This window comes from Syngnathus scovelli, chromosome 1, assembly GCF_024217435.2.
Source record: "Syngnathus scovelli strain Florida chromosome 1, RoL_Ssco_1.2, whole genome shotgun sequence".
NCBI classification, from domain to species: domain Eukaryota; kingdom Metazoa; phylum Chordata; class Actinopteri; order Syngnathiformes; family Syngnathidae; genus Syngnathus; species Syngnathus scovelli.
Window position 1 is genome coordinate 25688978 of NC_090847.1, and position 12183 is coordinate 25701160.

General features: G+C 43.5%; 2 protein-coding genes across 2 annotated transcripts; both read right to left on the reverse strand.

Annotated features, from left to right (window-relative positions):
• Window positions 1-1840: 1840 nt before the first annotated feature.
• Window positions 1841-4892, reverse strand: LOC125978062 (leucine rich adaptor protein 1-like). Its single transcript, XM_049735035.2, has 2 exons — window positions 4515-4892; window positions 1841-3562 (listed from the first exon to the last, which is right to left on the reverse strand). Exons 1-2 carry the CDS (start codon window positions 4710-4712, stop codon window positions 3170-3172), a joined length of 591 nt encoding a protein of 196 aa, XP_049590992.1. The 5' UTR covers window positions 4713-4892; the 3' UTR covers window positions 1841-3169.
• A 430-nt stretch (window positions 4893-5322) lies between these two features.
• On the reverse strand, window positions 5323-10791 carry LOC125977803 (5,6-dihydroxyindole-2-carboxylic acid oxidase). The gene is made up of 7 exons (XM_049734741.2): window positions 8988-10791; window positions 8216-8538; window positions 7441-7645; window positions 7208-7375; window positions 6703-6882; window positions 6479-6625; window positions 5323-6409 (listed from the first exon to the last, which is right to left on the reverse strand). Exons 1-7 carry the CDS (start codon window positions 9343-9345, stop codon window positions 6222-6224), a joined length of 1569 nt encoding a protein of 522 aa, XP_049590698.1. The 5' UTR covers window positions 9346-10791; the 3' UTR covers window positions 5323-6221.
• Window positions 10792-12183: the final 1392 nt, after the last annotated feature.

Here is a 12183-nt window from a genome sequence, read left to right on the forward strand (position 1 = left end):
TGATTTATTAAGGGAAGGCGAAGGTTACTTAGTTTGGCCTTTCGTAAAAATGATCTGGTGGTCTTCACTGGGGAACATTGTGAATTGTTTTTGGGCGGAATCTGTACCAGGAGAAGTTTGCATAGTACACACTGATTTATGACATGTTCCAAATCTTAATTTTCTGAATGAGTGCGTACTAGGATGAATGTGAGATGGACGCTAAGTCTCTTGGAAGGCCCCGACAGTGAAAATGCAATTATGTTGCGGCGAGACGGCTGCAGAATGGCTTTGCGCATTGAAGTTTCCACATAAAGAGCTTGCGGGATGGTGCAGACATTCAGTTCCTCAGCAGAATTCTTTACGAGTCTATTAAAGCAGACGACAAATCCGAACTTCATGTATTCTCCTTCCAACGTTCCGTTCGAAAAGCCAACGTAGGTTCATACGATAAATAATATCTCGCCCTTTTGTGGTTTCACTCTTGGACTTAAGGTATCAGTCAATTGGAATGGTCCTCCGAGTGACCCCAAGTTGCCTTTTATTTCACATGAATGAGCCCTGAAAGCATTATTCCACGGGGACCCATTTTAGTGAAGCGTGTTTGCTAACCGCCACGCTACTCGCTTTATACGACCTGCGGCGCGTTGCTAGGAAACCCTCGGAAAAGACTATTGACCTTTTTGAGGCTTTTCACCAGCACCCTCCGTGACCGTCAAATCGGCAGCGTGAGAACGGGAATGTTTACGTTCCAAATGGACTGAAGTAAAAATAGATGCGGAAACGGAGCTTGAAAAGCCTGCATGACAACGCATTCTCGTCGCTATCTCCGACTCCATCGGCTCACATGCGGATGAAAAGCAAACGGATATTTTCAAAACGCTCCCACAGAGGGGGGGGTTGACCTTTTGAATCATGAAATGGACTCCCTTTTTCTTGAATACAGAAAACAGGGGAACATTTTTTTTACTTGGGTATGCTGTGAACGGCAAGACTTTTAAGCATCCGTTGAATTCTCAGGACCAGAAGTTTAAATCTCGGAAAAATCTTTTGACTAAACTATCAACATTAGTTTCGGGAGATTTCTGTTGTTGGCCAACGCACTGGAGCACTTCCAGACTGAACACAAATATCCTTAGGTTTATTTTTTTTTTCAAATTATCCTTTGCGGCTTTTACAACTTTGGTATCTTATGTGCCAAACTACCATGTTTGTGCCTCAGCAATGAATAGTCGGCCATTTACATACATAAATCTGTTCTTTTCCGTTGCATGATTAGAAGACAAAGACCACTGATTAAATTATAATGAAGTCGTTGGACAGTAGACTTCCCCCTCCCCATTTTTTTGACTCAAATAACCCATATCCTGGATCTTCATTTGTTCTCATGGCGACACTTTCCCAGACTCTAGACGGTGTCATGTTACATTTTTGCTGCACAGGGCCCAGCCGGCCGCTGCGCGTAATTTGCTAATGGCTCCCTGCTGCATGCCACAGTTTCGGCGGTAATTAGACTTAGTCACAACGACGAAACCGTGATTGCACACTCGTCACTAAGCCATTGTTGGGAGAACTTTTAAACAAGCATCACACGTCCGGTACGACTACTGTACGGAGAGGTCAGCTATCCTCATCATCGTGAAAAACTCGTACAACCTGCTTAGTCGTCTTAACAGTCTCTGTTTGGTGCGTCCCATTACGAAGGTTCTGTGGTTTGGAGATTAAAGGCTAAAGGAGATAAAGGGAGTAGAAAAACGTAATTAAGAAGCTTCCTTGTATTTGTAAGACAAACTTACAAGCATGTGTCTGGATTAGGCTGTGCGGAGTTAATGGGACGAGAAAAAAAAAAGGACAGTTAAGCTTGGGTAACAAATCACAATATATTATCATGTCATTTGCTCGACAACATTACCAGTCGTTACAAAAGAAGGCGGCGATTGACACAATGTAACATGTTTATGTACAAAGCGTTAACAAAGGACATTTGGAAAAGTGCTGACATGTGTTTCACACGTGTCGGCCGTCAACAACTCCCCCAACGCTTTGGGCTAATGTTATCTACCAGACAATCAAATTGTTTTGCTTTTCAGTCAAGCTTAGGTTCTTTGTTAAAGACTACCACGTCCTTCTGCTCTTGGTTTGGATTCAAGTTGAAGTGTCTCGTATCACTCAGCAAGCAGCGTCCAATTGTCCAAATGGCTTTTCAATCCTAATCTTCTTCTTTGCTGAAGTTGTCTGAGGGTGACTGATGATTGAAGCTTAGAGAGAAGTAGAGATAACCCGCTTCGACTCGTAACAAATCTACACTAGTGCGCTGGGGTATTTATTGCACTCTTAAATCATGGCTTGTAGCAGGACAGAGGCATGACCACAAGCGGAATAGGTCAAGTGGCAGAAGTGGCAAATGTGAAGGTAGCCCTTAAAAAGTACAAAGAAAATTTTTTGCCGTGTGGGCATCAGAAAACTCGGGTAAAGATTTAAACAGCTTAAGGCTTAAAAGGATTTTGAGGTACCATTTCCGATCCTTAAAAGATACAAGGTATATTCCTAAATGTAACTATGAGAGTAGTGACGCAACGTTACACGTGAAATTTACGAGTGACTCGGAAAATCATGTCAAATCTCTTTAAGACAACTTTAAAAGGTACCGTTTAAAACCCTAAAAAGGGCATCGGCCGCAAAAAAAACAATCGTCAAGGTCTGAAAGACCAAACCAGATAAAAATATTGGCGTCCAAGATACTGGGAGGCACCTGGAAAGATTATGTTCCCAGACTCTAAAGGTCAAGTACCAAGGCTACAAAAGCAAATTTGATTGGACTCACCAAAAACAAACCCTTTAAAGGGAACAATGCTTTTTTTTTTTTTTTCAAGTTACCCCCAAAAACTCCAAGGTACCGTTTCTGTCTAAAAGCAGGTATGTTCCCCAGCTGTAACAGTACTAAACCAGTAACAACAGCACCAAATCTGAGGTAAATAAATAAAATGGTGGTAAATAAATATAACATTTGCACCTGACAGAACCGGAAGACGCAGCTGTAAAAAGAACAAAGAAAATAAGGGCGTGACGGAGAGTGGTTTAGTGAGGTGCGGCAAGTTTCAAAGTAAAACAAAAAGTCACACGGGGGTGAGTCAGCAAAGTTAATTTGAGACCACACATAAAATGGTAAATATGTCTACGAGAATTATCATTATCCAAAGCAGTAGTATTCATCCGATTCCGCCCTCAGTTTCACTGGGGATTTGCAGAAGGCGTCCCCGTTGATGACAGATTTATCCACCAAGCAGTCCAGGTCGCTGGGCGAAGGGTCATCCGAGAGGTCCTCGGCAAGCGTGTCCAGGTAGCTGCCCACCGACAGCGCGTCCAGCTCGTCGCTGTTAACGTCGTTCAGGCTGCTGAGGCTGCCCGGCAACGAGCCGCCGTCCTGGCTATCGGACAAGCTGTACAGGCTGCTGGACAGGCTGCCGTCTTGGCTGACCGTATCGTCGCCTTTGTCGTCGATCACCCAGCGGATGGACTCGATACCTTCGTTGATGGATATCAGCTGCTGCATCAGTTTCACGTCGATGGCGCGCAGGTTGGCCTGTGTGACATAGGGAAGGATTTTAAACAGATAAGATTTTTCTTTTTTTGCGAAAGACGGCAAAGCCAGGAAATTGTATCTTGGATTTTAAGAAATGTTACGACAAACGGACTGTTTGCCGTGAGATTGACAAAGCCTATCAGCTCAAATCCTAGTCTTCAAAACCATCTGCTTTGGGGGCCTAATACCTTTTGTAACCTTAAATAACACGTGGTCTTGAAATTGCCATATTGGCCATTAACAAATTTGAAAATGGACGGTGACCAAAGTCTTTGCATTACACAGTTGAAACAGATATTGCAAATTCACAAGTTGGGTGAAACGATATTAGACCGCAGTATTTACGTTTAGTGTTTATTCCATTCATTTTTTGATATGGTGTTATGTTACAATTTCCCAACTATCAATAATAAAAATTAAAATGTTTTACAATACTCACAGCTCAATGTATCATGGGTCAAAATGACCTACTTATCCCATATCTCAAAAACGTTGATGCATGGGAAGAGATGCACTAAATATTGTCGGAAACTATATTATAGTTTATGACACCTGGGTCATTTTGACCCAGGAACATTATTATTATTGCTGTCCTTAAATTAACCTTGCTTGATATGTTGCAGGTCAAATTCAATCATTGAAGTTAATGCCATATAAACAGTGTTCTTGCATTTTCTGACACACGGGTCAATTGCACCCGAGAACATTGCTGTTCTTAAGTTGACTTGATATGCTGCAGGCCAAACTTAAAAGTTAATTAAACATTAACAGTGTCCTTGCTTTTCTGACAGCAGGGTCAATTTGACCCGGGAACTATTCGTAAAACAAAAGTGGTACAGTACAAGTTTTAATTTACAATTACCAATGACAATGACAAACTATACTATAATAAAAGTGCATCATTACGCTTTTTTTAAAGTGGGGAAAAAAAACAACAATTGATTTCACTCACCATTTCTTGTTTGAGGTAGAAAATTTTGCCCTCCAGCCGGTCAAAGTCTGCGGAATTGTGTCCGGGACGCACCGCCGGGGGTGTCGCCTTGTCGTGTCTGCCCCCCACGAGCGAGCGAACGAGACTTTCGGGAACTTTGCGACCCAACTTGGTCTCCAGGTCCTTCAAATCGGGCAACGCAAAGCCGCCTTCGTCCATGACGGGTCGACGTGTTGGGTGAAATGCTCAAAATTCGTTGTACAGGACAAATTAATACTCGTTTGCGTTGCGTCTGGTGTTGTACGCTAGTGTGTCCCGAGTGTGACCTCATTCATCCTCACAGCAACATGTTGAGTGGAAATGTTGGAGTCCTACCATTGAAGCCATCCGCTTGGCTGCTGCCGTCCGTCCGGCGTCCGCCTCCCCCCGGGTTGCCTCCCTCCGCCTCCGAAATCCGACACCGCACAGGTGAACCGTGTTGTGACGTCACACATCGTTAACCAAAACAATTGACACTTCCGTGTTCAGTTCAAGTCAGGCGTGGAAATTTCCCATTACAATCATTTTGGAATGGAACATTTTTTTTTTTTTTTTTTAAAACGTCAAATTTGATTCGCTCAGCTAACCAGTCATGAGACTCCTAATAAGTATATTTCATGTTATTGCTGTGACACTACACACATTAAATAATGATTTTAAACGGTTTTAATTGCACGGTTGCATGTATGCTGAGCGGCCAAATTTAATTACTGCTATTTAAGTCAGTAATAAAAAAAATAATAATAAAGAAATACAAAGAAGACAAAAACAAATTCTTGCCACCAAAAACTTCTTAAAACACATTTTATTTGTTGCATTTGTAATTTAGTCAGCAAGAGAGAGGGATAAAAATACATCTTAGGGGGAATTCCAGAGTTATTTGGTATTTTAGATACTATCTTATGCTTCAAATCCCGAATGAGCTAGGTAGACATTTAATATACAGATCGTACAAAAGCCTGATTGATACATTCGTGACAGTGACAGGGTGACAAAGAAAAACATACAAATAAAAAAACAAAACAAACAAACAATAATTTAGCGTGCATTTGTTAGGGCCATTGAACGCATCCCATTCTTATGTTGATCTTTATAAGTTGTACTTGCGGGGCTATGGCGGCCCCTGCGGGCTGAAAAGCGCCATTACCAAGGTTTGATAGGTTTGTCGCCAGTTTGCTACACAAAATTAAATCTGCATATATGTTTGTTATTAAAAAACTACCTATGCTTTCAATTTATTTCGACTTAGCTAAAATGTTTTAAAAAAATTGCTGGTATATCATCTAACATGACAAATGTTGTCTTACTTTTGGTTATTATACAAATATTTAATTGTCTTAATTTTGGTGATTATATAAATATTTATTAAAGTAATTATCTAAACCTTTGCACATTCCTTTTGCTATTTTCGTCTACTTGCTTGAATGAGGAAAAATTAAACACGTTATCAGCTATTCATTACTTGAGTAGTTTGTTTTAAAGAATCATTACTCAAGTAATTATTTGGAGGGCTCTTTTTTTATCTTTACTCGAGTCTTGTTATTCTAAGATAACAGTAATCTTGAATTCATGGGAATGACATTATGTTGGAACTTTGGTTTTGCAAAGGCCGAATGAGCCTGCTGCATTCTGAATTGAGTGGTGGTTTTAAAGCTAAAATAAGATTACAATAGAGGCACGCGGCTGAGCTCAGACGACCGACTGGCCTTTGACGTCGTCGTATCGTTGGTACTGATCCCCGAGCAGCGGCTGGAATCCCTCCATCTTGCGGGACCTGGCACGCACAGCACACGAAGTGGCCACGAAGACGGCACCGACGACCACCAGGCCGACGATGATGCCCATTGTGATCATTTCAGTCAGTGTGAAAGGTTGACCTTGAGAAAAAAAAAGATGAATTCATAAAAGTACAAAGTGACCGCCTGAACTAGTAAACGATTGCATACCTGGCCATTGGGCTTCGTAAGAGTACCCGAGGTTTTCGGGGGCGGTCACAAACATTTCAGCGTTGGTCACAGGTGGCCAGAATGGAACCATGTTGTAACCCCGGTTGTGACCAATCGGGGCATTTTGGTCAGGATACACAGCTGACCCTGCCAAGAAAGTCCAACGTCGCCCTCAGTTCTGATGAGGGAGTGCTAATGAAGCATTGAGTGTTGCCGAAACTCACCTGGGCTGTGTCTCCGCAGCCACTCATCGAAGATGGCATCGGTGTAGGTGTGGAGCAAAACGAAGATGGGGTCGTTGGGTGAAAGGTGGGTTTGGCCCCCGGTGCCGTTGAGGAACAGGTGGGCAAGGTTATGGAGACTCCTTACTGCGGGGTCGTAGTTCCCCTGGGGGGCACTATAGCCTAGACGCCATAAAACACACATATTGACAGTTCAATATATGTTTTTCTCAAAAATATATTAAACCAAATAAAAATAATACCAAAGATAAAGGCAGTGTTGGTTTTTAATTTTAACCAATCAGAAGCTAGACGGAAATTCATTTGGGGAAAAGGCACAAGATTGGTCGTACAAGTGTCTGCCAAAAGGTGGCGCCACAACCTGCTATGTGTAACTCGGAAGGCTGAACAAAGTCTTTCGCTACATTCCAAGAATGTCATGGGTGCTCCCTTGGCCTATGTGCCACAAATCATTCAGAACTGATTTGAATCCCGCCAGCAGGCTCACCTTCAATGGTGTTTCTGAAGCTTTCTGAGGAGGTGGAATAGAACGGCGCCGTATCAAAAGTGCTGACTTGCAGACAGTCCGCCACGTCCTGAGGTTCCGGGAGACGCTGGACCATCGGCCTGTTGACGTTGCCTGCCGGGTTCCTTCTTATCGGAGACGTCTCGGTGTCTGCGAAGTAAACGCGTTAGAGCAGACAACCTCACGGTGAGGTCGGCGAGGACCAGCGGCCTTACTGTTGCAGATGGTTCCTAGCGTGTCGTAGTCGGCCACGCTCTCGCAGATGACCCTCCACTGGGAGAAGATGGAGTTGGAGCTGAGCGAGTCGGCGTCAAAGCTGCTCCGGGCTCCCATCAGGTCGTCCGTGCAGATGTCGCACGTGCTGCCACCGATGGCAAAGTTCCAGTAGGGCAGGGCGAACGTAGGCTCTTGCAGCATGTCCTGGTTGGTTTGCACCAGAATGGAGGTGTATTTTTAAAACATAAAATAGAAATGCAGATATTTTCCAGAAATGCAACGATACAAATTAGAAATATTTACGACTAAAACTATTACACGATTTTGGTTCAAAATACAGTTGTGAATAAAGATAAATTAATTTTATCAGCAAAAATGGTTCCTTCCACTTGCACACTGATTTATGGATATTAATAATCCTTAAGTAATTGTTTTAAAAATGGCCACCTAAATACAGTTTCCTCTTGTTTTGATTCGTAACGTAAAGATGGAATTTGTTGCTTTTCAGCGCAGGGGCGGGTCTAGTCTAGTGGGATAAAGGGCCAAGGCCACCCCAAAATCACAAAAAAAAAGCAGTTACAGAGGAGTTTTTCAAGTCTTGAGAAATCCTTGAGAATGCATCTTATTAGAAACCACTGAGTCTAATTTATTTTGAAGACCAAACCATGAAATTTGCATCCCTAATTCAGATTTCCCAGGATGGTAAAACTCATTTTCCAAAAGAAACTCCTTCAAAGTGAAACCACCACATGCTAATGTGGCCGCTTGGCTTACTTGCATGTCTCGCTCCAGTTGGAGCAGGTGGTAGCGATGCCAAGTGACAAACCCGGGACCCTCATGGGAGAAATCCACCCCTCCGAAACTGGGCTGGCCAGCGCCCAGGAAGGTCTTGCCGACGGAGTAGTAATGGCTCCACACAAAGTAGTTGTAGATGGTGATGTTCTCAAAGCGTGTGCTGTTGCTGTCGGGGTCGAGGATCTCGGCGTAGCGCCGGGTGGCGATCACCAGGTCTGGGTGCACTGTGCGCTTGGCCTGGTCCAGCGCGTTGACAAAGGCTTGCTTCTCTGCGGCGCTGAGCTGCATCACGTTTCTCCTCACTGGAGGATTAGCCGGGACAAAGTTAGTTAAATCAACGATTCTCTTTAAGGAACTGAACCTTTATTTACATAAAAAAAAAAAAATCCTGTTTTTTTTTGGGGGGGAGGGCGCCACATCCAAATCTGTGTCATGTTGAAGGGGATGCGTGACTTTTTAACATTTCTTGATAGCTTTTTGCTTATAGACGCCACAAGATGATGGCAAATCATTTATTGAGATTAGACAAAGCTATGGCCTGATTAAATGTTGCATAGTTGCTTTTGCATTAACATATATAAAAATTATCAAATTCAAATGTGTATTTATATTCCAAAATGCATAATCATCAAGGTTCAATCATGATAATCATCGACAACAGGGAACGTAAAACCCGTAAAATGAGGGAACGCAGCATTTGATTCTCCATGGAAATTGATCGGGCAGTGTCCCTAATGTTGTGTCCACTCACCCACAGACGCTCTCAGGTCACAGTTGGCCCCGGTCCAGCCGTGTCTGCATCGTCCGCAGTTGTAGCCGCTGAAATTACCGTTACAGCGGCACGCCCGGGTGAAGAATCGGACCGGCCAACGCTCTCGGTCGTCCCGCCCGTCGTGCGGGTACTGAGGGCCGTGGGGGCGCACGTCCGCCGCGACGGACACGCACTGGCCGCGGCCCGCTGCGAAGCCGCACGGGTCGGCATCGAGGCCCGGCGGGGAGGGGCAGCACTGGCCGCTCCGGAGTCCCTCGGGGGTCACGCACTCTCTGGGGAATTGGGCGCCCACCAGAAGCGAGCCCAGCGCGACCAGGAAACAGCAGCACCGCCACATTGCGTCGGATTGAGTGGCGCCCGGCTGCTTACGAGATCCTCTTTGCCAGCCCCCCAAACAAGTGAAGCGATTTTAAACTGCAGCAGATTAGCACATGACTACCCAGATTTTTGGTGCCCCAGCCCCCGTGACTCGATCACACACACGAACAACATACAGTACTCCCTCAAATTCCATTCTTTTTTTTTCTTTTTTTTGTGGCAGTGAAAGGAAGCAAAAATCACAAGTCTGCAATGTACGCAAATACATTCTACGTGCACATGTTTCTCTGAAAAATGAAATTTTAACATTCTACTCCTTTTACCTTTTCCTTTTATACTACATTTCGTAACTGTTACTTTTACTTTAGCAAAAGACATGACTACTTCTGATTTCCCTTTAAGGCCAGAAGGTTTCAGTGAGTTCCATTCAAGTGTACAATATAAGCACATTTTGTTTTAGAAAATAGAAAATGCTCATGGAAAATATTCTTTTACTATTGTACATAAAATTTACAATGTAGTTTAAAGCTGCAATGCTCTTTAAATTCCCTTTTAATTTGTACTGCAAGTGGACTCTTAGCATGAAGGTTATTTTAAGTTGAAAATTACTAATAGCGTTTCTTCCAAAGAGACATAACTTGGGTGGAATAAAAAAAGGGTCATATGAAGCACTGCACTCAAACTGGGCCGTTTTTTTTTCTTTTTAACAATCAAAGGCAAGGATTATCCACAAAGGCCGAGTCACATCGCCTCACATGACTACCCCAACCCACCGCCTCAGGTTTCTTGGCACACATGGATGGGCCAAAGCACACATGTGATGAAAGCGTGGATGGCCGAGAGTGCGTCACGGATCGCGTGGATGGGAACCAAAAAGAATGAAATAAAACCTGTATATCAATATGATCAAATAATGGAATTGAAAAGTTAAGTCAAAATATAAATAAATAAATGGATATGGTTTGCTCAAAGAATTGAAGGTCTGGGGGGGGTGGGGGGGGGTGTATGTGCGTAAGGCACCACATTCTTTTACTTTTTATGGATTTTATTTACATAAACACTTGAAATCACATTTGAGGATGAGAAAATTATCAGGTAAATACAGGTTGAACTTTTTAGGGCCTTATTTTAGGAAAGGAAAATATAACAGTTTGAAATAGCAGTGAGTGTAAGCAAAAATCCAGAGACAAATAAATAAATAAATAAATAAATAAATAAATAAATGAATAGGAATATTCCCCCACGAGCAACTGAACTTTTCCCTGGGTTTATCATATGCATCTTGAAATGATGGCAAGTATTCTGACTCCCATTCATGAGTTTGTGTAACTAGTTAATTCCAAAAACAGCCACATCACGAGTCACAAGAGGGTGTCCGTCCATACGCAACCAGATCTCATGCTCTCATTTGCTTACTTTTATTCCTCCTTCTGAAAAAAATCATGAGTTATAAAAGTTGGTAGTTGTCACTTTTTCAACACACACATATTTTTTTTTCATCTTTTGTATTTGTTGCATCTTATGTGATTGTACCAGCGTCCATATTTTGATTTATCAATGCATTGTTGTATGATGACCAGCAGAGGGCAATGACGTCCTTCATTTTCCTTTTTTTTTGTGTCCACCCCATGTATTTGTTTCCATTCATCTTCTTATAATTAGGCAACCGGCTTGCCTCCATCACGGGGAGTGGATTAAAAAAGTGCGTCTCCCACCAATATGCCCACAATGCACCTGGGCGCCATGCATGCTTCTGTGCCCTCACTGACTCAACTTTGCCTAATTGGCGCATGCGCGACTTCCCGGTGGAGGAAATTAATTGGCTTCCCAATATAGACGGGCATTGATCTGTGCGCCGTGCCGCGTCTGCGCTCCGGATGGGAAACTTTGATAAGACTCCCGTCCTGAGAACACAAAAGAAACGCCAGCGCTAACGATGTCACCGCCACACACGCAGGACTTCTTTTATGGAAGACTTTTTTTTTTTTTCTCCCTGAGGCGCCTGCTCAAAATAGGTGACGCGCTTCCCTAATGAGAACTAGTATAGTAAACAACTTCGCATATTGGAACCGCAGCAGACGTTTTAGGCAAATAACTGGTCAAACAACTTAGTCATGACCTATTTATTTTACTTCGCCTGAATCTCGTCCACTCTCCTGCAACACTTTCAGGGAGTAATCTTGCCAGCCCTGGCTCGGTTGCGCCTCTGGTGTAATTAAGGACTTCTCATTGAAATCATATTTAATGACAAAGACAGCGGTAATAATCCGCGAATGAGGCCAGCAAAGGGGCAAAGTAAGGCATCTCAGGACCGTCGATTGTTTCCGCTGACTTGTGCATAAGTGACAGGCTGCAGTGTGGATGGATGCATGCATGGCTAATGCGCTGGCTCAGCACGAGCACCAGCTAAGTAGCGGCAAGAAGAGATCGGGGAAGGGCGCGCTTCTTTTGCTGCTCGCTGACAGGAACGTGGCACTCCACCTGCGTTTTTAATACGATCATAATCATAATCAGACGTCCCGTGAACGTTTTACAACCGGGCTGGGAGACGTTTCGGAGGAGACAATAGTCAGTCTGACTACCATTAGGAACGCTTGCGTAACAAAGCGCCATCAATTATGCAAGCCACTCCGCTTGTTATCCATTTTTAAAGCGCACCCTCTTTTGATGCAACTACAATTGGACATTTGTGCCACCACGTTTGCTTTTGTGCCTCTCGTGAGGACTGAACTTTGCTTCAAAAGAAAATGTGATGTGACTAGCGAGCGTTAAAGTATTAAAGCTGTCGGAGGGCCGCGTGACGTCATCAGATGGCGTCATTGACGAGCCTGCTGGGTGTCTTTGCGAACTCATTATA

What these genes read in the sequence shown, in the direction of transcription:
- LOC125978062 (XM_049735035.2), bottom strand. Translation starts at nt 4,712, where the DNA reads ATGGACGAAGGCGGCTTTGCGTTGCCCGATTTGAAGGACCTGGAGACC. An exon ending in TCTACCTCAAACAAGAAATG is followed by an intron (nt 3,563 to 4,514) that starts GTGAGTGAAATC and finishes TATGTCACACAG; the next exon opens with GCCAACCTGCGCGCCATCGA.
- LOC125977803 (XM_049734741.2), bottom strand. Translation starts at nt 9,345, where the DNA reads ATGTGGCGGTGCTGCTGTTTCCTGGTCGCGCTGGGCTCGCTTCTGGTG. An exon ending in TGACCTGAGAGCGTCTGTGG is followed by an intron (nt 8,539 to 8,987) that starts GTGAGTGGACAC and finishes CTAATCCTCCAG; the next exon opens with TGAGGAGAAACGTGATGCAG. An exon ending in GCTAGGAACCATCTGCAACA is followed by an intron (nt 7,376 to 7,440) that starts GTAAGGCCGCTG and finishes TTTACTTCGCAG; the next exon opens with ACACCGAGACGTCTCCGATA.